Source organism: Podarcis tiliguerta, assembly GCF_965153285.1.
Source record: "Podarcis tiliguerta genome assembly, chromosome: 8".
Lineage (NCBI taxonomy): Eukaryota > Metazoa > Chordata > Lepidosauria > Squamata > Lacertidae > Podarcis > Podarcis tiliguerta.
In genome coordinates this window covers 70,692,795-70,720,096 of record NC_139541.1, presented here as the reverse complement: position 1 = coordinate 70,720,096, position 27,302 = coordinate 70,692,795, and the positions used below count along the sequence as shown (strand labels likewise).

The 27,302-nt window shown below is 45.5% G+C and overlaps 1 protein-coding gene across 1 annotated transcript; it reads right to left on the bottom strand.

Annotated features, from left to right (window-relative positions):
• Positions 1-1,857: 1,857 nt before the first annotated feature.
• Positions 1,858-26,907, bottom strand: LOC310683553 (uncharacterized protein). Its single transcript, XM_083453487.1, has 3 exons — positions 26,404-26,907; positions 9,149-10,181; positions 1,858-2,995 (listed from the first exon to the last, which is right to left on the bottom strand). The coding sequence occupies exons 2-3, from the start codon at positions 10,168-10,170 to the stop codon at positions 1,939-1,941; spliced, it is 2,079 nt and encodes a 692-aa protein (XP_083309613.1). The 5' UTR covers positions 10,171-10,181; positions 26,404-26,907; the 3' UTR covers positions 1,858-1,938.
• Between the last annotated feature and the right edge of the window lie 395 nt (positions 26,908-27,302).

The window sequence follows — 27,302 nt, the reverse complement described above, 5'->3', positions numbered from 1 at the left end:
TTAATAGAATTAGTAAGAAACCAACCAAGTGAGAAAATTAGGAGAGAATGGGATGTCTTTACAAATTATATGAAAAAAGTAGGTTCCCAAAACAATGACTGGCATAGTCTAGATTAAAAACTCCACAGGTAAACAAATTAGCTCTCCACTAAATTTAAAATGATTACAAACAACCAAAGATGTGAGATTATTGGAACAGTATAGGGGTCGAAGGAAGTCAATGTACTAATCAGGGAATCTAGCCAGAAAATCAGTGAATGTTTGTATTCCTTAAAAGATGTGTATAAGAGGCAGTTTCCCCCCTCTGTTTTTAGAATCATAGAATCATAGAGTTGGAAGAGACCACAAGGGCCATCGAGTCCAACCCCCTGCCAAGCATGAAACACCATCAGAGCACTCCTGACATATGGTTGTCAAGCCTCTGCTTAAAGACCTCCAAAGAAGGAGACTCCACCACACTCCTTGGCAGCAAATTCCACTGTTGAACAGCTCTTACTGTCAGGAAGTTCTTCCTAATGTTTAGGTGGAATCTTCTTTCTTGTAGTTTGGATCCATTGCTCCGTGTCCGCTTCTCTGGAGCAGCAGAAAACAGCCTTTCTCCCTCCTCTATGTGACATCCTTTTATATATTTGAACATGGCTATCATATCACCCCTTAACCTCCTCTTCTCCAGGCTAAACATGCCCATTTCTTTTCTATTTTTTTCTTTTTTCTTTTCTTTTCATTTTTAAGTTATTCAACATACTTACATTTTCTATTTTTTATTTAGGTATTTTTCATTTTATTATTCATGCTTCGGTATATGTTAGTTTTGTTGCAAGTTAAGATAACATGTATCTTGTTTACTCTCTTTATTATTTGTACAACTGATTTTTTTCTGAATGTATGTAACATGTATAAAGCAAATAAAATTTATTCATAAATAAATAAATAACGGGGGGAGGGGGAGAAACAGTGAGCATCCTTGCTAATTGTCCAGAGTTCAGATCTTGAGAAGGCCTGTGCAAGGTCTGAGTTTCAGTATCACAACCAGCAGTAGCAGATGAAGGCCAAGGACAAGATGTCAACGGTGAAATGGGAGCCAATGTTGCTTTTGTAGCAAATAGACCAGATCACATAGGTGAGAGATGGGCACTTTTCTCAGTCTGAGGGCCAGCTTTCCTGTTGGGCAGCCCTCTGGAGAGCCAGTGTGGTGTAGTGGTTAAGAGCGGTAGACTCGTAATCTGGTGAACCGGGTTCCCGTCTCCGCTCCTCCACATGCAGCTGCTGGGTGACCTTGGGCTAGTAACACTTCTCTGAAGTCTCTCAGCCCCACTCACCTCACAGAGTGTTTGTTGTGGAGGAGGAGGGGAAAGGAGAATGTTAGCCGCTTTGAGACTCCTTCAGGTAGTGATAAAGCGGGATATCAAATCCAAACTCTTCTATGTGCCAGTGGCAGGTGTGGCAAAGATGGGTGTGTAGGTCACACATTATCGTTCAAAATTAGATTCATTATGTATCTTTTCCCCAGGGTGGGTCACAACGATTTAAAACACAACATTCAAAATGGTTTAAAACAAATCAGTCCTTCTCCATCCTCCAGATAGGGACAAGAGGTATTATCACACATTCCAGCCACATAAAATTGCTATAGGAGGGAGCAGAGCAAGACCAGTGATGGGTGTGGCCTGCATAGTCCCAAGGGCTAGGCTGAGGCAGTGTGGGCCACCATTGGCCACCAGAACTAAGGTTCCCCTGTCAAAAGGGGGAGTTCTGAAGAGGTAGCTTCTCTCTCAGCTCCTTCTCTGGCAACTGGGAGGTGGAATGATTCATGAACCGACAGAAGGTTCCTTCTGTGGTGCTGACCACGCATGCTGAGAGGCATGGAAAAGAAGGTCCTTCATTTCTCGATATGGACATCCTCTTTCATTCCAAGTCCCAAAGTATGGTCAAAGCAGGCTACCTCACAATCCTTTCAGAAGGCAGCTCCCCCAGGTTAGAAATAGAAATAGAAGATTTATCAACCCCACTGTTGTCTATCTCGATGTCACAGCAGAACCCGCAAAACTGATAACACCATGGCATGATGGCATGGATCTTGCGTCCCAGGCTGGAAAAACATTTGGCTAAGGTTTGTTGGATGGCAGTGGAGGAGAAGTAGAAGATTGCTGGGTCCATGGAAGCGTTGAGGGTGCTAAGGAGCAAAGCATAAACCCTCCAGGAAGGACTCTCATTCCGGATGAAGCCCACAATGTGGGAGATGTTGAAGGGAGCAAAGCAGACCGCAAAGTTGAGCAAAGTGGTAACAGCGATCCCCAAAGCCCGTTTCTTCCTGCGGGCATGGATGTTAGGCAAGGAGGCTAGGATGCGGACTAAGTTGACATAGCAGAAAAGGGTGATGAGGAAAGGGAGGAAGAAGAGGGTGATGCAGAGCTCCATGCGGACAGGTAGGAGGATGCGGAGCTGGTTGGGGGAGAAACTCTCGTAACATTTGGAGGCGTTGGCAGAGTTGGGGTTGGTTTCGTTATTATGGTCTGGCACCGCGAGTTCCACAACATAGATAATGCTGCAATGGGAGCAAGCGAGGAACCAGAACAAGATGCTGGCAAACACTGCATACATTGGCCTCCGGTTCAACTTGTACCTGATAGGATAGGCAACGCCCAGGTAGCGCTCCACGCTGATGGCCATGAGGAACAAGGTGCTGATGTAGATGCTGCTGTAGTAACAGAAGTTGATCAGAGGGCAAAGGAACATGGGCAGAGGCCACGTCATGTCCGAAGCGGCCTCCACTATCTTGAAGGGCAGAAAGAGGAGGAGGATGACATCAGACACAGTCAAGTTGAACAAGAGGATTTCTATTGGGGTTGCCTTCTGGCGCACCTTGGCTTGGAATGTGTAGAAGGCCAGGAGGTTGGCAGGGAGGCCAGCCAGGAAGGCAAAGATGTAGACAGCAAGGACCATGGCATTGTATAACGACATCCTTTCAGTACCTGCAAAATAAATAAAGGCTTTGCTTTACCTGTGCAAGGATACTGCCCCACGAAACCCCAATTTAATTCACTCTCAACAAGGGCTGGAGAACCCCCCACCCATGATGCTTTGAACACAATTCCCATCACCTTTGACCTTTAACCTTGCTGGCTGGGGCTAGTGGGAACTACACTGGTACCTCGGGTTACAGACGCTTCAGGTTACAGACTCTGCTAAACTTGAAATAGTACCTCAAGTTAAGAACTTTACCTCAGGATGAGAACAGAAATCGCGCGCCAGCGGCGCGGGGGCAGCGGGAGGCCCCATCAGCTAAAGTGGCACCTCAGGTTAAGAACAGTTTCAGGTTAAGAATGGACCTGTGAAACCCCAATTTATCTCACTCTCAACCAGGGCTGGAGAACCTGTGGCCCCCCAGATGTTACAATGAACTACACAATTCCCATCAACCTTGACCTTTAACCATGCTTGCTGGAGCTAGTGGGAACTATAGTCCAGCCAGTGTGGTGTAGTGCATAGGAGACCAACGTTCAAATCTCCACTCTACCAGGAAGCTCTCACAGGGTGGACTTTGGCTAGTTGCTGCCTCTCAGGGTAACCTACCTCACAGAGTTGTTGTGGGGATTAAATAAAAATGGGGAGAATCATGCACACCAACGGAGGTCCTTGGAAGGAAAGGTTGGATATAAATGCAATGAATAAAATAGCAAATACAACTTCTAGAGGGCCACGTCAGGAGGATAAATTTGATTGAGATCTCATGGAATGGTGAACCGAAAGGAAGACATCCTCCAAAATTTGTACATCTCTGAATTTTGCAGTGAATTTCCTCAACCAAGAAATGAGTACAATATGCATTGATTAGTGGAGAATGTGCATATAAATGCATATACAATGGTACCTCCTGTTGCAAACGGGATCCGTTCTGGAAGCCCATTTACAACATTAAAAGAGCGCAACCCCCAGCAGCACGTCTGCACACACGCAGGTTGCGATTTGCCGCTTCTGCGCATGCGCGTAACATTGTTTTGGGCTTCTGTGCATGCGCAAGCGGCGAAACCCAGAAGTAACCCTTTCTGGTACTTCCGGGTCACCGCGGGACATAACCTGAAAGAACGTAACATGAAGCAAACGTAACATGAGATATGACTGTAATAGTAAAAATAGCCTGAATTTTAATGAGGGCTCTAAAAAAAATTTAAAAATTGCAAACTGATTTGGAAAGGAGGCGAAATAAACCACTGCAACTCCCTCAGCTGGTCGTGTCCCAGACACATCTTTCCCTCCCTCTTGGAAATTCAACACTATTAAACAACCTGACTGCAAATTTATAATTAAGCTAAGACCATCAGCGTAGGAGAAGAGAGGAGAAACAAAACAAACAAGCACAACCATTACCAATACAGTGGTGCCTCGCAAGACGAAAAGAATCCGTTCCGTGAGTCTCTTCGTCTAGCGGTTTTTTCGTCTTGCGAAGCAAGCCCATTAGCGGATTAGCGGATTAGCGCTATTAGCGGTTTAGCGGCTATTAGCGGCTATTAAAGGCTTAAGGGATTAGCGGATTAGCTGCTAAAAGGCTATTAGCAGCTTAGTGCCTTAGAAAAAGGGGGTGGGGAGTGGAAAAATCCCCCCAGGAATCGCAAGACATTTTCGTCTTGTGAAGCAAGCCCATAGGGAAATTCGTCCTGCGAAGCACCTCCAAAACGGAAAACCCTTTCGTCTAGCAGGTTTTCCGTCTTGCGAGGCATTCGTCTTGCGGGGCACCACTGTACCAGATTTTAATCCTTGAACTGCCCTGAGACCTCTGGGTATAGGGCGAGATATAAATTCATTAACTAATAAAATAAGAATAAAAATAATAATAGTCTCCAAATGTTTAAGGAGGTGACTCTTGCACTCTCCCCAAAGCAGATTCCCTAATTGTGCATGCCCTTTTCTTCTCATCCTTTGGGTTCACCACCGGCAGTTTGCCTCGGCTTCAGTCAGCCCAGGAAGCAATATAGTCCCAACTCCCTTGGTCAGTCACTCACACAGGGATGGTGCAGGCTTCTCTCTGCTGACGAGATGGGGAAACACCAGCTTAACTGGGAGCAGCGAATGAAGGCCGCTGTGGACCAGGGCAAGGTGAGCAGCTCATCTCCTCCACCGATGGCCTCCAGCTGCTTCTGCCTCTGAGGGGAAAGATAGCAGGCCTCCCTGATCTCTAATATTATACATTATTCAGAGTTTATTTGCATCAGGAATCAACTGAAAAAGTGAACTGGTCACAGGTTAGCAAAAGCATTCCATTATTCCTCCAGAGGGGAAATGTTTGCATAACTCTAATAAGGATCCAGCAGAATAATGGGACTAGACACTTGTGGTCTGCATATCACAACATCCATATGCAAAACAATAAATCCACTGGAAAAGAAGTTGACCAAGCAGGAGTTCTACAGAGGCACAAGCAAATCCGTCAATTTGGTTTCTCTCAGTTTCACGTTTCCCCAATCTTCAGTCCTCTACATTTCCACAGTGGCAGACCTTGGGGTCTCACTGGCACCCTGTATGACGCCAAAATCGGCCTCCGCTTGCCTCTCACCTTCCATTCTACATCTTAGTTGTGGCGCCCCCTGCAGTAGCCCCCACGTGAGACCTGACTGGTTGTGCGCCCTTAAATCCACCTCTGATTTCCAGATCACACTCATTTTTCATAAAGGATCATGTGGTGGGAATTTCTGTAAGAGACACGTCTTTGTATGGAATTTTGTGTGAGAGATGAAAAATTGGTTTTGTCGAAAAAGAATTTTCCTAATATAATGCATTTTTGTTTCTCATTTTCACTGATGTCTGCATAAGGTTTGTTTGCCTGTTTTGCATGTTTTACCTATCAGCTCCTAACAGCATTCAGCATCCAGAAACAGCCGAGCAGGCCACCTGTCCCCCAACACAGCCCCCCCAAATGTGAAGTATTATCACATGTTGCAAGTTTGTAAGTCTATCTATACTACAGTGTATGGGGTAGATTAGTTTTGGTTCAAGGGAAGCCATTATCTTCCCTACCTCCTTTATCTGAACAGGAAAAGGCAGAAACTTCAGGGGAGAGGGAGAAATGTTTTACAGTGTATTGCCAACAGCATAGCTGCTCTTTGTGTTCTCTGTAATCTTGGTCCTGATTTGCATGTAGCCAGATGTTCTGCTATTCAAATACATCTCCAGAACTGGATTCTCTTAGGCACAAGGGTGGTGGCTATGCTTCTAAACTACACATAGCCAAATTAGAGTAATTGTGTTTTTTCACGCTATTTATTCTCCATTATTGTTTGTTTTCATTTGGGCGTTGTTGTTTTTAAAAGCTTTTTCAGAGGGAGCACTATGCAGATTGTCAGTAGCACTCTGGTTTTAAAATTGGGAAGGGAAATAAATCTTCTGCAGGAGTCCAGATTTTTAATTTATTTTCAAATGCAGAAGTACCAAACTCTCCAGTTCCTAAAGTTCAGCTCCAGCCATTTGGGGCTCATGGGGAGGGATAGGCATATATGTCCATTTCATTTTTTTCCAGGCTCATGTTCAAGTCTCCACATTTCCACCTTAATTTTTGATATATATTTTTTAAGTCCTCATTAAAATTCAGCAGGATTTCAGTTTAAATATCACCCAACACATATATATTTGGATGAAATTTTGAATAATATCCATACTTTTGCAAAACGGTTCTCCCCTGATAATACAGTTCTGTGTGATATTTTCCACTTATGTGCATGTTTTCAAGCATTTCCTCCCAAGAATATGCATTTTTAAAGAAATTCCTGTGCTGGAGAATAGCATTGAAAGATTCAGAGAAGATATGGATTTTGAAGGATGTCTGAGTCTCAGTTTACATAACGCTTCTGAAATCAAACAGGTTCATGTATAAGTGCAAAATGAATCGCATTCCCCCCAACCCATCTTTCCTTGCAGACCATTGCTTTGGCATGTATATAGCCATAAGAACATAAGAAGAGCCTGCTGGATAAGCATTCCTTATCTCCAGCAAGCTACCTTTCTATAGTCTAGATTTATTCTTATTTTCGTGCGGAGGAGCACTAAGTTGTGTGAGCCTCCAGCTCAGTTCAGAGACAGATTGACTGCCTCAGCTTCTGCCCATCAGCAGAAGTCCCTACCTAATAAGGTTTATTTAGCTGAACTGTATATTTATTTAACTGTATCTATTTAGCTCCACTTCCTGCTCAGATACAGCAAGTCTGAAAAGGCAGCAGGAAAGGACGCAGCAAATCAACTCAAAATGCAGTTTGAAAAACAGGGAGCTCCAGGAGAAAAAGACAAATCAAAAGACACACTTCTTGGTAGAATAAGGGAGCATTCCTAGGCACAAGTAGAAGGTGTAACACAAAGCCAGTGCAAAGATGCACCAGATCAAAACTGCATTCAGGAGTGAGGGTCCTGCTGCTGCTCTGCCATAATAATAATAATAAAAATAAAATAAAAATAAATTATTATTTATACTCCACCCATCTGGCTGGCTTTGCCCAGTTACTCTGGGTGGCTCCCAATAGAATATTAAAAATACAATAAAACATCAAACGTTAAAAACTTCCCTACACAGGGCTGCCTTCAGAGGTCTTCTAAAAGTCAGGTGGTTGTTTATTTCCTTGACATCTGATGGGAGGACGTTCCACAGGGCGGGTGCCACTACCGAGAAGGCCATCAGAAAACAAGCCTTGAAAATAATCACATGGCCAAGCTTAGGATCCAGACTAAATCCCTTCCCTCTGGTATGGCCCCTGCCACACCACTGGAACCCCCCTTTTGAGGGGCCTTACACCAGGCTCAGCTCAGCCAGCTAAGCTTGGTCTCAGTCAAGATGAGCAAGGGGTGCTGGTGTATCTTCAGCTGAGCTGGGATTCGGGACTTAATGCCAGCTGGATCTTGTCATAGGATCACCCCCTAAATGGAATAAGCAACTGAATCTGCAGATGCCAGCAAACTGAGGAAAGGGACCGGAGCTAGAAGTTAGTGATCAGGATACAAAGGATTATGTGATTAGTTCCATGAGGCTAAAGGGACTCTGGGTGTGTGTTTTTGAACAGCAGCCCTCCATGCCAGAGGCCAAATTGCTTTTGAAGCACAGGGACGGTTCACAAGCACTGCCATAGAGATGTGCCAGGTTCATTAATTAATTAATTCACTCATTCATTCATTCATTCATTGATTCAGAGCATTCTTGGAAAACAAAATGTGAGCAGTTACCCTGAAAAGGGGAAGGCACGAGCGCACACACACACAACACACACACCTTACTTATAGTCCAGAGTTCAGATCTTGAGAAGGCCTGTACAAGGTCTTAGCTTCAGTACCACAACCAGCAGTAGCAGATGAAGGCCAAAGCACAAGATGTCAACTGCGAAATGGGGGCCAATGTTGCTTTTGTAGCAAATAGACCAGCTCACATAGGTGAGAGATGGGCACTTTTCTCAGTCTGAGGACCACCTTTCCTGTTGGGCAGCCCTCTGGAGGCTATGTGCCAGTGGCAGGTGTGGCAAAGATGGGTGTGGTCAGTCACACATTATCATTAAAAATTAGATTTATTACGTATTTTTCCCCCAGGGTGGGTCACAACCATTTAAAACACAACATTCAAAATGGTTTAAAACAAATCAGTCCTTCTCCATCCTCCAGATAGGGACAAGAGGTATTATCACACATTCCAGTCACATAAAATGGCTATAGGAGGGAGCAGAGCAAGACCAGTGATGGGTGTGGCCTGCATAGTTCCAAGGACTAGGCAGAGGCAGTGTGGGCCGCCATTGGCCACCAGAACTAAGGTTCCCCTGTCAAAAGGGTGAGTTCTGAAGAGGTAGCTTCTCTCTCAGCTCCTTCTCTGGCAACTGGGAGGTGGAGTGATTCATGAACCGACAGAAGGTTGCTTCTGTGGTGTTGACCACACATCTTTACCCCCTAGGCAAGCCAAAATGCTTCATTTAGTCCTCTGAAGCACATTACATAGTCCAACCATTGCTTCCAATAAGCCTTTCAGTCGTCCGTGGAGAAATTCCATGCTGACCTTCCATATGTATTAGAGGCTGAAACATGGTGGAGTTTGCAAAAGTCTGCTGAGAGGCACAGAAAAGAAGGTCCTTCATTTCTCCATATGGACATCCTCTTTCATTCCAAGTCCCAAAGTATGGTCAAAGCAGGCTACCAGCCCCTCACAATCCTTTCAGAAGGCAGCTCCCCCAGGTTAGAAATGGAAGATTTATCAGCCCCACTGTGGTCTATCTCGATGTCACAGCAGAACCCGCAAAACTGATAACACCATGGCATGATGGCATGGAACTTGCGTCCCAGGCCGGAAAAACATTTGGCAAAGTTTTGTTGGATGGCAGTGGAGGAGAAGTAGAAGATTGCTGGGTCCATGGAAGCGTTGAGGGTGCTAAGGAGCAAAGCATAAACCCTCCAGGACGGACTTTCATTCTGGATGAAGCCCACAATGTGGGAGATGTTGTAGGGAGCAAAGCAGACGGCAAAGTTGAGCAAAGTAGCCACAGCGAGCCCCACAGCCCGTTGTTTCCTGCGGGCATGGATGTTAGGCAAGGAGGTTAAGATGCGGACTAAGTTGACATAGCAAAAAAGGGTGATGAGGAAAGGGAGGAAGAAGAGGGTGATGCAGAGCTCCAGGCGGACAGGGAGGAGGATGTGGAGCTGGTTGGGGGAGAAACTCTCATAACATTTGGAGGCGTTGGCAGAGTTGGAGATGGTTTCGTTATTATGGTCTGGCACAGCGAGTTCCACGATGTAGACAATGCTGCAATGGGAGCAAGCGAGGAACCAGAACAAGATGCTGGCAAACACTGCATACATTGGCCTCCGGTTCAACTTGTACCTGATAGGATAGGCAACGCCCAGGTAGCGCTCCACGCTGATGGCCATAAGGAACAGGGTGCTGATGTAGATGCTGCTGTAGTAACAGAAGTTGGTCAGAGGGCAAAGGAACATGGGCAGAGGCCACGTCATGTCCGAAGCGGCCTCCACCATCTTGAAGGGCAGAAAGAGGAGGAGGATGACATCAGACACAGTCAAGTTGAACAAGAGGATTTCTATTGGGGTTGCCTTCTGGCGCACCTTGGCTTGGAATGTGTAGAAGGCCAGGAGGTTGGCAGGGAGGCCAGCCAGGAAGGCAAAGATGTAGACAGCAAGGACCATGGCATTGTATAACGACATCCTTTCAGTACCTGCAAAATAAATAAAGGCTTTGCTTTACCTATGCAAGGATACTGCCCCACAAAATCCCAAATTATCTCATTCTCAACCAAGGCTGGAGACCCCCCCCCCCCCATTTTACTTTTAACTACACAATTCCAATCACCTTTGACTTTTAACCCTACTGGCTGGGGCTAGTGGGAACTACACTGGTACCTCGGGTTACAGACGCTTCAGGTTACAGACTCTGCTAAACTTGAAATGGTACCTCGAGTTAAGAACTTTACCTCAGGATGAAAACAGAAATCGCACGCCAGCAGCGTGGTGGCAGCAGGAGGCCCCATTAGCTAAAGTGGCACCTCAGGTTAAGAACAGTTTCAGGTTAAGAATGGACTTCTGGAACGAATTCTTAACCCGATGTACCACTGTATAGTCCAGCCAGTGTGGTGTGGAGCGTTGGAGACCAACGTTCAAATCTCCACTCTACCAGGAAGTTCCCACTGGGTGGACTTTGGCCATTTGCTGCCTCTAAGGGTAACCTACCTCACAGAGTTGTTGTGGGGATTAAATAAAAATGGGGAGAATCATGCACACCAACATAGGTCCTTGGAAGGAAAGGTTGGATATAAATGCAATGAATAAAATAACAAATAAAAACTTCTAGAGGGCCACATCAGGAGAATAAATTTGATTGAGATCTCATGGAATGGTGAACCGAAAGGAAGCCATCCTCCAAAATTTGCACATCTGTGAATATTGCAGTGCATTTTCTCAACCAAGAAATCAGTACAATATGCATAGATTACGGGAGAATGTGCATATAAATGCATACAGTAGTAAAAATAGCCTGAATTTTAATGAGGACTTTTTAAAAAATTAAAAATTGCAAACTGATTTGGAAAGGAGGCAAAATAAACCACTGCAACCCCCTCAGCTAGTCCTGTCCCGGACACATCTTTCCCTCCCTTTTGGAAATTCAACACTATTAAACAACCTGACTGCAAATTTATAATTAAGCTAAGACCATCAGCGTAAGAGAAGGGAGAAGAAACAAAGCTAACAAGCACAACCAATACCAGATTTTAATCCTTGAACTGCCCTGAGACCTCTGGGTATAGAGCGATATATAAATTCATTAACTAATAAAATAAGAATAAAAATAATAACAGTCTCCAAATGTTTAAGGAGGCGACTCTTGCACTCTCCCCAAAGCAGATCCCCCAACTGTGCATGCCCTTTTCTTCTCATCCTTTGGGTTCACCACCGGCAGTTTGCCTTGGAACCAATATAGCCCCAACTCCCTTGGTCAGTCACTCACACAGGGGTGGTGCAGGCTTCTCTCTGCTGGCAAGAGATGGGGAAACACCAGCTTAATTGGGAGCAGCGAATGAAGGCCGCTGTGGACCAGGGCGAGGTGGGCAGCTCATCTCCTCCACCGATGGCCTCCAACTGCTTCTGCCTCCAGGGGGAAAGATAGCAGGCCTCCCTGATATCTAATATTATATATTATTCAGAGTTTATTTGCATCAGGAATCAACTGAAAAAGTGAATTGCTCACAGGTTAGCAAAAGCATTCCATTATTCCTCCAGAGGGGAAATGTTTGCATAACTCTAAGAAGAAAACAGAAGAATAATGGGACCAGACATCTGTGGTCTGCATATCACAACATCCATATGCAAAACCAAAGATCCACTGGAAAAGAGTTCTACAGAGGCACAAGCAAATCTGCCAATTGGGTACCAGGGTGGTGGCTATTCTTCTAAACTACATGTAGCCAAATGAGAGTACAGTGGTACCTCGGGTTACATACGTTTCAGGTTACATAAGCTTCAGGTTACAGACTCCGCTAACCCAGAAATAGTGCTTCAGGTTAAGAACTTTGCTTCAGGATGAGAACAGAAATCGTGCTCTGGCGGCGCGGCAGCAGCAGGAGGCCCCATTAGCTAAAGTGATGCTTCAGGTTAAGAACAGTTTCAGGTTAAGTACGGACGTCTGGAACAAATTAAGTACTTAACCCGAGGTACCACTGTACTGAACTTTTCTGTGTATAAGTCAAGGATTTTTCAACGTTAACTTAATGTTGAAAAATGTGACTCGTCTTATAGACGGGTAGTGCAGGGGGGCGGGGATTGGTTGCTGCCAGGAGCTGGAGATTGTCATAGGCAGTCTTGCAGTATTGCGGGTGATTGTTTGCTGTGTCCAGGCCTTTTTTTTTAATTGGCTGTTGCAGCAGACGCCTGGTCAGACGTTAGGTTGCTTTTGCATCGTGTGCGATAGGAAGCGTTGTTCAGGTGGGCAATCCTCCCCCTAAAAAGCTCAACAACTCTGGGAAATCTCCCCCCATTTTATTAATTTTTAGTCCCTCAAAATAGGGAGCATCTTATACACGGGGGTGTGTTATACATGGAAAACAATGGTAATTATGTTTTTTCAAGGTATTTATTCATTATTGTTTGATTTCACTGCTGTTGTTTTTAAAAGCATTTTTTTCAGAGGGAGCACTATGCAGATTGTCAATAGTACTCTGATTTTAAAATCGGGAAGGGAAATAAGTCTGCAGAAGTCCAGGTTTTTAATTTATTTTCAAACTCAGAGGTACCAAACAAACTCTCCAGTTCCTAAAGGTCAGCTCCAGCCATTTGGGACTCACAGCGAGGGATAGGCATGTATGCCTATTTCATTTTTTCAAGGCTCACATTCAAGTCTCCACATTTCTACATTACTTTTTGATTATTTTTTTTAAAGTCCTCATTAAAATTCAGCAGAATTTCAGTTCAAATGTTACCTGACATATATCCATGTGCAATTTTGCCTAATATCCATACTTTTGGTTCTCCACTGATAATACACTTTTGTGTGATATTTTCACCAATGTGCATGTTTTCAAGCATTTCCTCCCCAGTCTATGAATTTTTAAAGAAATTCCGCTGCTGGAGAATAGCATTGAAAGATTCAGAGAAGACATGGATTTAGAAGGATGTCTGAGTCTCAGTTTGCATATCACTTCTGAAATCAAACAGGTTCATGTATAAATGCAAAATGAATGAATTCCCCCCCAACCCATCTTTCCTTGCAGACCATTGCTTTGGCATGTATATAGCCATAAGAACATAAGAAGAGCCTGCTGGATAAGCATTCCTTATCTCCAGCAAGCTACCTTTCTAAATTCAGGAATTATTCTTATTTTCGTGCGGAGGAGCACTCAGTTGTGTGAGCCTCCAGCTCAGTCCAGAGACAGATTGACTGCCTCAGCTTCTGCCGATCAGCAGAAGTCCCTACATTATAGGGTTTATTTAGCTGAACTGTATATTTATTTGACTGTATTTATTTAGCTCCACTTCCTGCTCAGATAGAGCGAGGCTGAAGAGGGAGCGGGAAAAGAGCGAGGAAAGGGGCTCAGAATGCAGTTCAAATAACAGGGAGCTCCAGGACTAAAAGACAAATCAAAAGACACACTTCTTGGTAGAATAAGGGAGTGGTTCCTATGCACAAGTAAATGGCATAGCTGTCAATTTACAGATTTGAAAATAAGGGACCAGCAGCCTTGAAAATAAGGGACCAGCAGCCAAAATAAGTGATTTTAGTCAACCAGCTGAAATACAAAAAGGGACCAGATAATTTTGGAGAGCAGCGCCGGTTTTTAGCCCTTTGTTTCCAGAGGTTGCTGCTCAAAACACCAGCCGATGAAACACTGCAATTAAATAACTAAAAGCAGCAACCACTTTTCGTGCAAAACGAAGTCCAAGCTACAAAGATGCTGCTGCAGTTCTGTATCTTTTCTCTTGTGCTCCATCTGCAGCTCTCAATTCCATCAGGCGGGGCGGGAGGAAGGGGGGGGGAAATAGCGCCCGAAGTAAACCCGCAGATCAGACCATCTATGCTAGTCTACCACTACTAATCTATGGGAGAAGCGCTTGCGGTCCTTCCCTTGTAGCCCTTAGAACAACTGCCTGCGCCTCCACCTCCTCCTCTTCCTCCTCTTTCTGAACTGCTTTCTCTATGGTTGCTCTCTCTCTCCTCTCAAGGCTCCTCAGCAATTCATAGGCCATGCCAGGCTGCCCATCTCATCCGGGTCCTTCGGTGGCACAGCCGCAGTACAGCCTAGTAGGAGCGGCAGTGACGGGCAGAGGGGAGGCCCCTGGCAGAGACACTCAGTTTGGCGGCTGTGAGGAAGATGGCCTGCTGCTGCTGCTCTTCTTGAACATTAAACAGAGAAAACAATCCTTGAAAGTCATGTTCAGCACAGAGTTGCCAGCACAAATGGCCAAGTTTAAATGACTTAGGATCCGGCCTAAAAAAAACCTCTCTGGCTCCACCCCTAGCACATAACCAGTTCCTCCCACCATTCCTCTGCATCCAACCAGTGCATGACACCTCCCCCCCCTTCTACACTGCTTTTCTCAACCTTTTCCAAATTTACAATACCTTTTTATAAGCATCAAGCAGGTAGGAGATCTTATTCCTGATTTTAGTGGGAACCAGTGCTTTTTTTCTTTAAAAAAATGTATAGGGGTACTCTCATTTTGACTCGAGAAAATCGCCAGGAAGGGAAGTTAAGCCGCCATCGGGGGTGGTAACACCGAAACTGACCAATCACCGTGCTAGATTCCAACTGCTACTTCACACATTAAACGCTTGTGTCAGAGCTGGCTCCAGGTCCCAGCTCACAGAGGACCAACGCTCACCGGTATTAATGTACAAAAGTCTTTATTGAAGTACAGTTTCCATTTTCAATCCGCAGCGCCCCAGCTCTACGTCTAGGGTTAGATCGGCGAAGCTCCATCTGAATCTCCGCCCCCTGTACACCAGTTTAAGATTCTAGCCTTACTCCACCTCTTCCGTCTCTCCTTTCTCCTCTGGGTCCTGCTACCCCCCGGGGTCCCTTCCTTCCTGGATTCTTCTGATGCTGACGTTGACCCCCCTGACTCCTCCCGCTCTTTTCGGCGGGCTTTGGGACCTGGCTCCCTATCCGGGCTGCCAACTGCGCCGCCCTCCTGTACGTTTGAACTTGGCGCGCGCGCCCAGCCTTCAACCTTCCTTTCGACCGTTTCCTCGCTCCCCGATGGAGGCGTGGCCAATCCTGCCTCATGTCCTCCCGCTGTCAGTGCGCCGCCTGATCCCGATGCCTGGGACTCCTCCCCCCTACTGCACTCTGGTGTGGACGCTGGTCCTGATTTCCAACTGCTGCTCTCTGAGTCCCCTCTGGCCCCTTCTTCCTGGGGTGTCCCCCTAGGCACCCCCCTTGCCCTGACCATGGGAGCCCCTTTCTGCGAATCTTCCGATTCGCTGGAAAGACTCAGAGACCTCGGACCGCTGTCATCGCTAACATTTCCTTCGGACTCCTCCCCCTCGCTCTCTATTTCCTCCCTTTCCTGTGCCTCTGCTCCTGAACCCCTGACATCCTGCTTCCGTCTGAGACTCAGGAAACACCGTGACAGGAAATGAGGCCGCCATTGGGGGTAGCAATGGAACTGAGGGTTCACCGTGCTAGAGAAGAAACTGTTTTTTTTTTTATTTAAAAAAATAGTTTCTTCTCCCGTTAGATTCACAAAATGTTTAGGGGTATGCATACCACTGCGTACCCCCAGAAAAAAGCACTGATGGGAACACTGTCCCCATATGAGCAAAGATTGGATTGTCAAAGAGCTTTGCAAACAGGTATAGCAACTTGCGGTTGCCACTAAACTAAATTATGCCCCGATATGCATCCATCATAAAGGCGTCCTGTTATGACAAAACCTGAGAGAGGTGACATTAATTTTCTTTTAATGAGCCTGTTTTGAGCCACAACCAAGCCATTGCAAAAGTCCTGAACTACATTCCTTGCTTGGCATGGGAGTGGCAAGTAAAAGCTGATCGTGGGGGCTCAAATCCTGAGCAGAAGAAGGAAACTGGAATAAATGCCAGGACAAACACTGTTAAGATATGGTTACCAGATTTTTTTCAATGAATCCGGGGACACTTTTCTTTCCCCCCCTTTTTTTTTGAAGCTGAGTAGCAACAGGGAGTCAGTAGTGGGGATGGTGAGGCAAAAGACCCTGGGCCCAAGCACACATGCATATTTTATAAAGGTGCAAAGCCCTTCTTTTGCACCCTGTGAAGCATAAATGTGGAGAGTTTTAAAAAAACTGGGCAACAGCGTGCCATCCGCCCATGACTCCCAAGCCTCCCCCCAGTCTCCTGCCCCCTTCTCCCTTTGTTCTGACAGATCAGGGGAGGCTCAGGAGTCACAGGCAGGCAGCTGTTGCCCAGTTTCTTTTAAAAAAACCAACACTGCACATTTATGTTTCACAGGGTGCAAAACAAAGGCTTTACACCTTGCCTGGCAGAAACATCACGTGCCTTGCACCCCTCCTGGGCAACACCCGCCCACCTGTGACTCCCGAGCCTCCCCCAATGGGTCAAAACAAAGGGGGAAGGGGGCAGGAGATCTGTACCTCCGGACGTCCCCGGTTCCCCTTCGGCAGTGGCGGTGGCAGCGAGCAGTGAGCAGCTCCTGAAGCCAGCCAGAGTCAACTGCACTACCAGACTGGCTCTGGGCTGCTAAGGCTGCCGCTGCCACGTTTCCCGGGGACAGATTTGCAAATATGGGGACTGTCCCCAGGAACCGGGGACGTCTGGTAACCCTATGTTAAGAGCCTTGTAATCTGGCCTGGCAACCGGTGCAAGCTTTTAAATTATATGGGCAGCCAGTGCAAGCTTTTAAATTGGCAGACATACACCAAAAGGCCTGGCCGGCCCTGCAAGGGACCCCAGAAACTTAGACCTTTGGCCCTTCTGTGTCTGCCTTCCCGTGGCTGACATTGCTTCCCATCTCCCCCTCGAGCTTCTCCCGGCACACCTCTCTGCTGCTGCTGTTGCTTGTCTCCAGTCTAAACAGTGTGTGGTGAAGGAGGAGGGATCGCCTCCCAAGTGAGGGGAATTATTTATCCATTAGTGTCTCTGAGGGATAAATCATGGGACGGGAAGTCAATACAATCCCTTGGGGGAAAGTGAAAAGCGAGGAGCCTGAATGTAAACACACCGGGAATAGAACGCTTTTGTACAATACCCAGCTAGAGTCCCGGCTTGTAAAATTGTTCATGAATACACGTCCCCTCGCTTGTTTTGAGAACCTTGGCAGAGCCTCTCGCTTCCCAGTTAGCCTGTTTCATTTTCACCTGCTGCTCAAGATGCCGATGATGAAGAAAAAGAGCCACCAACTGCTATGGTTAACCCCCCCCCCACACACACACACAAATTGTCACAGAAACCGACTTTCCAGAAGGTTGTGGAAAACTGATTTTAAATTTTTGGCGTGCTGTACGCTGAAAGAAAACTGTACAGTGGTTCCTCGGGTTACATACACTTCAGGTTACATATGCTTTAGGTTACAGACTCTGCTAACCCAGAAATAGTGCTTCAGGTCAAGAATGTTGCTTCAGGATGAGAACAGAAATTGTGCTCCAGCGGCTCAGCAGCAGCGGGAGGCCCCATTAGCTAAAGTGGCGCTTCAGGTTAAGAACAGTTTCAGGTTAAGAACGGACCTCAGGAACGAATTAAGTACTTAACCTGAGGTACCACTGTATATGGAAATGATGTACCAATGGCATCTGACTCCTAGTAAGTTAGCAAAAATGTGTAAGACAGGTACAAATATCTGCTGGAAATGTAAAGAAAAAGAAGGCACCTTTTATCATACATGGTAGTATTGTAAGGTAACAAAAGCATTCTGGGAAATGATATATAATGAGTTGGAAAAAATGTTTAAAATAGCTTTTATTTTATTTTATTAAAAAGAGGCTTTTGTATTAGGAATTGTAGGTGCTGATATTCCAAGGGAGCAGAAAAGACTGTTTTATGTATGCGATGACAGCTGTACTGATACTATTAGCCCAGAGATGGAAAGAAGATAAAGTCCCTACCAGAGAAGAAAGGAAAATTAAACTTGGATTATGCCGAAATGGCAAAACTGACTGGAAGACTCAGGAACCAAGAAGACCAAAGCTTTGACAAAGAAAGGGAAAATGTTTATAATTTATCTTGGAGACCACTGCAAACAGATGAAAACATTAGCAGGATTGCAATAACATGTAGAAGTATTAGGGAGATAACGGAGATATAAAATATGAACCATTGAAAAATATACAGTAGAAAAGGTTAACAATAGGACCCACAGAGGGGAAGGTGGGAAGTTCAGAGATTCAGAGGAATCTTTAAATGTGAGTATGTATGGTTGTATTGTTATTATTTTATAAATAAAAATGATTTTAAAAAAAGAAAAAGAAACTGGCCATCTGCCGCCCCCCCTTATCTTTTGGTGGAGTCTCCAGCAGGGTTTTTCCATATCATTTTGTAGGACTGTGCATTCCCTCCCTCACCTCAATACATCAATCTCCCACCACGTTGGGCCAACCCAGAGACCACCTTCAAATCCAGTCCCAAATTAGTTTGAGGTAGGGATAATGTAGAATAAGAGGTTTTCTAAATCCCTTATTAAACGTATAGCTGGGAGCAGGGAAGGGGCTAGAGCCTGCATCTCCCCACCTCTACCCCAACAAAGAGCTTGTTTGGGGGGGTCGGTTTTGTAGGGTGCTGTTTTGCTTTCATCCAGGGAAACTGCTGCTCAGCATCTGATGTGTGGAGAGTGAAGGGTGCTGCTTCAGGGATGGAGCAAAAAGCAGGAAAGAGAGACCACTGGTAGCAGGCGCCTGTCTTCTCCCAAGAAGATGCATCCAGCGGTCAGGTAAACCTTGCAGGTTTCTCCACCTTGTGCCCCCTGGAGTGCCCCCAACCACTCAGGGCCAGTTTAACCTGCAGCAATCTGTGGCTGCCCCAGCCCAACTTGACTCACACCAAAATCCCTTCCAATATGCCCTGTTTGGCTTGGAATTTGAGCCTCAGCACAGTCCTATCACTCACTAAGCTTTTAAGTAGAGCGGGGGGGGGGGGAATGTATACGATCCTTGAGGTCCCTATATCTGGAGACCCTTGAGGTCTATATATCCTTAGGCCAGACCTCTCACAAGCCCTGGTCTATACCCTTTCTGAATTATTTTGCACAACAGAAACACGTTCTTGAATTCTGATAAAGCCTCTTGTTCACCAGGATGGAGGATGTTTGTGAGTTTGTGTGTGTGTGTGTGTGTGTGAGAGAGAGAGAGAGAGAGAGAGAGAGAGAGAGAGAGATGTTCAGCAAGTGAAGCTTTTACCTTTTATCTTAGCTCTGCATCCAAAAATGCTACTCTTGTTGAATTTAATGTGTGTTGGGCTGCTTTTAAAGGCAGAAGAGCAGGATGAGGAAAAGCCCCCCCCATATTAAAAGAAGCATGGCAAAAAATGATACAAATGGCACGTGAGATAATGCGGTGTACTTGGTTTGTACATTTAGATATTTGTCTGGGGAGCATGCAAATGATAGGTCCGAACAGGATGACAAGTTTGGATATGTGGCAGCTCTTCTTCCACCTTCTCTCGCTTCAGATATGCCACTCCATGCAGAAAACGACACACACCTGTTGATGGTGGTTTTGAACATGCAAAATAAGCCTCGCAGCATCCTGGGGTAAATGCCACCGGGAAAGGACCTCTTTGTTGACTGCGATATGCATGGGGACAGAGTAGAACTGACCGTGACAGCTGCAAAATGGGAGGGAGATGGAGAATTTGGCTGCGTCCCTTGATGCCCTAGGTCTCCAGCTGCACTACGCATTCAAAGCAGTATCGTGCCACTTTAAACAGTCCTTGGTTGACCCTGGGAGCTGTCATTTTTAAACGGTGGGGTGAGGTGCTAAGAGACCTCTCCCCTAGCTACAATTCCTAGAAGGCTTGAACAATCAACCCCTCTTCCTAAGGAACTCTGGGAATTGTAGCTCCAGGAGTGGAATAGGGGTCTCCTAACAACTCTCAGCCAGTGGCAGAGGAAGAAGGGGGCAGGGGAAGCGCACCACCCCCGGCAGCAGGATCCCAGTGGGGTTCCATTGCAGCTGTCCCCCCCCCCCCCGCCCACTCTGGGCGGCCCACCCCCAAAACGTGCACACACACCCTTTGGGTGGCACGCCCTGCCCCCGCCTGCTCTCCGCTGCCGGTGCCGGAGCATGAAGCTCCGCCACTGCTCTCAGCACCCTTTTGCAAACGAGACTTCCTAGGATTCTTTGGGGGGAGCCATGACGGTGGTATGATGATGCTTTAATTGTATGGTGCAGATATGGTCTTTATCACTTGGAGCTTGTGATGGGGGCATGGCAATTTCTCCAGTTTGCAAATGGGCCCATGGGCCCACCCCCCCCCCCCCCAGAAAGGTTGGTGACTCTTGCTATGCACACTCACTTTGATAGGCGGGAGGAGCCCCATTAAACGGAGGGGGCCTTACTTCTGAATAAGCCTGCACTGTGAACGAAAAAGTGAAGTGAGCCCAATATTTACTGTGAGCTATTGTGTAACCGTCACAAGGGGATCACTATGTGCCTCAAACCCTGACTGCTACAGATAAATAATTGGATGGCAAACGCTTGTTAAATATCAGGTATTTTGATGAGTATACACCCACTCAGAAAGTACCGTATTTTTCGCTCTATAACACGCACCCCGACCATAACACGCACGTAGTTTTTAGAGGAGGAAAATCTGTAGGCATGCCACCCGCAGGCATTCCCTCCATAACACGCACAGACATTTCCCCTTACTTTTTAGGAGGAAAAAAGTGAGTGTTATGGTGCAAAAAATACGGTATTTGGTATCCAGCGTTTGCGAAAGGGAATGACGAGAAAGGAGGTGTTCCTTTTCAATTCTAGTTGCCACGGAAGTCAGAAAGTGCTGAACATGCCTGTATAAATTTGCCCTCAAACTAGGCAATCAAACTAACCACCTTGAGGGACAGAAACCTGACAATGACCTCTGATTATGCTAGAGTCATTATGCCATGACCTTCACCCGTCCTGCTTGGCACCCTTCTTGAGTGTTTTTGCCTAGCTGGAATGTGCTACGTGGAGGATAGAGAGGGATGGGTGAGTGTATAGAAGCAAGCCTACTGTACAAAGGTAAATTGGGCATTTATTGATCTACCCACATTAGGCTTTGGCACTGTCCCTACTGGCATGTGGCCCTTGGAAAGTTGCCCAGAAGTGAAAGTGGCTCTTTGGCCAGAAAAGGTTTCCAATCCCTGGCCTATACAGTGATTAACAGTTCCTCTGGCGCCCCAGAAGCAACCATAACTCTCTGGGGACAGCCTGCCCTTGGATGTCCATTGTGGAATGTGAGACTCCCTTCCTTCAACTCTATTCATCACACAGAGGAGATGAGGAGTCCCTTGCTTATGCTGGATAAGAGAGACCAGCAGACCTGGTCCTTCTTCATTTCCCCAAGTTCTCTAACACATACACTGAACTCAAAGAAGGGAAAGGCAAGTTTCACTTTACTCTGAGCTCAGGAGACCCTTGGGAGCATCAAAATGCAGGGCTGGTTTGGAAGCTCCAGCTGGTACATACTGCTGTTGGGGGCATCTGGCCGAGAACATGTGGCACCATCATTAAGGTACCTGCGCTGACTGCCCATCTGCTTCCAAGCCAGGCTCAAACAACTTTGGTCCAGGGTCCCTCAAGGACCACCTGAACCCTTCTATCTGAGCACCACAATTTAAAAAGGATGTTGACAAGCTGGAACGGGTGCAATGGAGGGTGACCAAGATGATCAAGTGTCTGGAAACCAATCCTTATGAGGAGTAGTTGAAGGAGCTGGTTATGTTTAGCCTGGAAAAGAAGAGACTGAGAGGAGATATGATAGCCATCTTCAAATATCTAAAGGGCTATCACATGGAAGATGGAGCAAGCTAGTTTTCGCTTGTTCCGGAGGCTAGGAACCAAACAAATGGATTCAAGTTAGAAGAAAGGAGATTCCAACTAAACACCAGGAAGAACTTTCTGACAGGGCAGTGGAACAGACTCCCTCTGAAGGTGGTGGTCTCTTGTTCATTGGAATGTTTTAAGCAGAGGTTGGATGGCCACCTGTCATGGATGCTTTAGCTGAGATTCCTGCATTGCAGGGGTTGGACTAGATGACCCTTTGGTCTCTTCCAACTGTACAATTCTATGATCCCAGCTCCACTGAAACCATCTTCACTTCTGTTTCAGCCTGCTCCACCAGGCTTATGCAGGCAACTAAGAATACTAAGAACCTACCATATTTAAGTGATCTCTGGTTATTAAATGTTTATATGGTTTTTATGGTGCAGTTTTATGTATCACGGGTGTAAACTGCTCTGATACGTATTTTTTATTTCTTGAATAGCGGCGTAGAAATATTTTTAGAAATACGCAAGTAAATATTACTTTCATAGCTCCCAAGAGCCTTTCTGAAGTGAGAGATTAACCCCATGCCTCAAGGTCTGGACTCTAGGGATGTCCTACAGCAATAAAGCCCTCTCTTTCTGTCACTGAGCTCCTGCAAAGTCTGTTGTCGAGGACATGAGTGAGGCCAAGTTCTTAGGAAATGACCCTCATCACCCGTTCCAACTCTACAATTCTATGGTACTTTTTCATGCACCAGAAAACCATTTCTAGGAGGAAGATGGTGATAGAAAGTACCCAGGACAAGGACAGGGAACCTTCAGGTTGTGGACCCACCAAGCACCCCCCCACACACACACACACTTGGCCCACAAAGCTGATTAGGAACCACTAATCAGCTGATCAGTCCTGTTCACAGCCCAGGTCTGGCCCAAGACATTTTGGCACCTGAGGTGAACAGCAAAATGGCATCCCTTTTCCATGCCTGCCACCAGGGAAGAAGGAGTGAGTGAGTGGAGATCTAAACTGGGAACAAGGGTGAGAGGAGATGAACAGTGCCTCTAATTCGCCAAGAGGCCTCTGTAGAGGTGGCATGCGTGGTGGCGACCAGATTCGGCCTCCAAGGAACATGGCACAGCTGTCACTGCTAGGGCAGCAGCAGCAGGCAATGCATTCCTTGCAGTCTGGATCTACTACCCGAGGTGGTAGCCTCCCCTTGTTTTCATGGATAGGCTGGCCCTGGCCCAGCCCTTTGCAAGTCCTGACAACTAGCTGATCAGCTGTTCATGGTGCTTTGCTTCAGCAATTCATTGGATACAGAGCAGGCAATCACTCTGCAGAATCTTTTCATCGAAGCATCTCCAAGTCTGGTCTTGAGGGCCAAAACAGAAACCGCACAGGAGATTGGTGATCAGATCTCCCAGCTCCCCCTCCCCTACAAAGGGGAGCGGGCTATGATTTTTATCAGGGCAGAGGAGCTGGGAGATAAGTGTTTCTTCCTCCAGTTCCCCTGCATTTTCCTGATAAAATCACTCAAGCTTCTATTCACCTCGCCACAGACAAGAAACATAACCCACACAGTTGTTGAGATGAGTATTTTTGCATCAGGTTTGGGAAAGAGTTGGGAAGCAGTTTAGATCTCAAAAGTGGCACTGAGTGGACTATGCTGAAATGGCAAAACTGACTGGGAGACTCAGGAATCAAGAAGGTAATGACTATTAAAAAGAATGGGGAAAATTCGTAACTTACTTAGGAGACCATTGTAAACAAATAAAAGTGTTCTCTGGACTTTAAAATAACTTGTAAGGAAACGGAAAATACGGAAAATTCAGAGAGATGAAAACTGTGGAGAATGTAGTGATATGTAGTTTTCGGGGGGGGGGGGCGGATTTTAAGGACCCTGCAGGAGATGGGGGGAAGTCACGAGATTCAGAGAAACTTGTATATGGATATGTTTAAAGTTTTTTGTTTGTTTTTTCTTTTGAATTTGTTCTTGTAAAAACCAATTAATTTTTTTTAAAAAAAATGGCACTGGGTGGAAAGCTTGAATTAAATACATTTTTCTCTAATATTGCTGCCCCATTCAAAAGAAACCCTCACAACCCTTTCTGTGGCTGCTTCAAAGTTAGGAAACACAGCCGCAAAATGGGAGGTCGGATCTCTGTTTGACCCTCTGAGTTCAATAATCCTTAGATCTTTATTCACTCAAGACAGTTGCCATAAAAAATTATATGGATTTCACACACACTCTGTCTATGTCCCAGGGACTATAAATACAATTTCATCATTTCATGCCCTTGGTGTGGGGAGTGGTATATCTAGCACTGTGCTGAATTTTTCTCTCTTTCCCCTTTACCATTTTCCATGCATTTAAAGGTTATCAAGCAGGAAAGAAAATATTTGTGCAGTTCTCATGGATGGGGTGCAAGATTTTTGTCAGATTGGTTTTAAGATGGCTAGGGCATGAGAGCTGACTCTTCCCTTGGGGCTTTTCAGATCCGACAGCCCCAGCAGTCAGGGTGGCTGCAGAGTTCCTGAGAAATGTTTACTGGGAAGAACAAAACACTCTCAGCCTGTAGCCACCTTGGAATGATAAAATAAGCTCAAAGTTCAGCACTGTCTGAAATTTTCACTGTCGAGAAATTCTAAAGTGAGTCAGAAGAAGGAAGTGTGTTTCATGGTTGGGGGGGCAGATTTAACTGCAGCACCAATTGCAACTGACAATATAATCCTAGACATGCCTACTCAGAAGTAAGTCTTGTTGAGTTCAAATGTGGTTTATTCTGAAGAAAGTGGGTAAAGGGTTGCAACTACCTGGGGAGTACACCGTTTGAATCTTGACACTGCCATGTAATCACTTGATGGTAAGAATGTGGCGAGAATTTGATGCAGTTCACATTTATAGGCAAAGTCACACCTTTTGAAATCCTACACAAACCAAAACAGCCTCCTTTGAAATTCTTTGAATTTTGCAGTGCATGTCTCTAGCCAAGGAATATGCACAAAACATGTACATATTAGTGGACATAGCATAGAAAACGGCCTCTTATCAGAGGAAATTGCTTTGCAAAAGTGTGTGTCTTGGGTAAAATTACATACCAAGATGTGCATATTAGGAAAAATTCACACTAAAATGATGCTGAATTTTCATGAGAACTTAAAAAATAAAATAAAATACAAACTGGTGTGGAAATGTGGAGAGCTGAACTTAGGAATGCAAAAATGAGAAAGTCAGCTGAAAGTCCCTACTTGGTGGACTTAGGGAAGCTTAGGGAAGCTGATCCCTCCTTTCATAGATCCAGGATCAGCACTTGCTTCTGCAACATGGGTACAAGAACATTGACCTACTTTACAAAGTTATTCCAGAGGTGTGTCGATTTCAACTTGCTGCAAAGAGTCTTAGCACATCTTAAAAGGCTGGAAGATTTCTTGCAGCAGAACCCTTCATGGATTAGAACCCATTTAGTTAGATGCACTGAGGCTTTCCGTCAGTGGGCAGGTTTTGACCCTATCCTTCCTTCAAGGACATTCTAGACACACAACAGTCCTCAGAGGAAGATTGGGAGAGGGAATGGAGGCTAGTCCACAGTGGCAGAATGGGGTTTTATGGCAGAATGGGGTTTTCATCCTGAGTCTCCCAAGTCTTAGCCAAGTACTCTAACCATTGTTTCACACTGTCCATTTTTTATTTAGAGCTCTGTGCATCTATGAAGAGAAGATAGATAGATGATAGAAAGATGATAGATAGATGATAGATAGATGATGATAGGTAGATAGATAGATAGATAGATAGATAGATGATAGATAGATAGATAGATAGATAGATAGACAGACGATAGATAGATAGACAGACGATAGATAGATAGATGATAGATGATAGATAGATAGATAGATAGATAGATATAGATAGATAGATAGATAGATAGATAGATAGATAGATAGATGATAGATAGATGATAGATAGATAGATAGATGATAGATAGATAGATAGATAGATAGATAGATAGATAGATAGATAGATAGATATAGACCATACACACATATAATACCAACTTCATGCATCTGATCTCAATGACAGCTTCCTAATGATGCTTGTGGGAGAAGGGTGGATGTTAATTTTAATTCAACCCTCCCTGTGCACAAAGGTCCTGATTCTGACTCCACATCTCCCCATTCTGTTTTTCTTACACACAGCTTACTTTATGGCTGATATTTAAATAACAAACACCAGAGAACTTTAATTCAGATAAGTTAACATATCATCTACTTTGGCAGAATGCCAGCCATGGATCACATTTCCATGCCTCGCGGGTAAGGGAGAGAGACTCTAGCCCATGAAAGCTTTTGCCACAATAAACCTGCTTGTCTTTAATGCGCCACAAGACTTCTTCACTGCTTATAACTGTGATTCATATTGAAACGCCCCCCTGAATTCTCCAAAAGCCCCTATCGAAACCATCCCCAATAAATAGTTGTGCTTTTATTCCTCACCTCCTCTACAAGCTCAGACTTTGCTCTGCCTGCCTCTGCTCCACCGATGGACGAGGGTTTCTTCCACGATGGATCCAGCCACCTTCTGCCCTCGCAGGAGTCAAAAGGCTTTGCTCGGCTCCCACGCCCTGAAGGAGAGAGGAAAGCAGCCTGCCTGGTGCAGTAGAATCACTCGTGATCATTTGACAGAAGGAGCCCAACAGGCGCAGCAGCAGCAGGAAACTGACCTGTCTCCCCTTGTAACACAAGGGGATTTACTTCTTGGTTTCAAAACCGGGAAACAAACTCTAGGATGGAGAAAAGAGGCGGAGGAGGAATCCAATTTCAGCTGCACACAGAGGGTGCCACCCACTGCCTTTCTAATCTACTTTTTAGAATCAATGATGCCTCTAGATTCAAATGAGTCCAGCCTTATTTCTCCGCACTGTAACTCGCCCATTGAGGTGAAAACTATACAAAGTTGTTCTTCTTGTGGTTTGCATTTATATCCCACCTTCTTCTCTGAAGAGCTCCGGGTGGTGTACGTGGTTCTCACCCTCTCCATTTAATCCCCACAACAATCCTGTGAGGTAGGTTAGGCTGAGAGGCAACAACTAGCCAAAGTCCAACCACTGAGAGCTTGATGGTTGGGTGGGGATTTGAACCTTGGTCTCTTAGGTCCTAATCCCACACTGACCACTCCACAGTAGGTCTCAGTGGAGACACAGAAATGATGGATACTGTTTTTCTCTTCCGTGGTTAGAAAACGAACTCATGCCACATATATAAGAAGAAACAAGTGTTTGGCCTCAACACATGAGTGGGAAATGTGTGTAAGATGCCAAGGACCTGAGCAACAGGCTGTCCTTTTCCCCCCAATTTTTTTTTTTATTGATTTTCCACATTTGTAACAAATATAA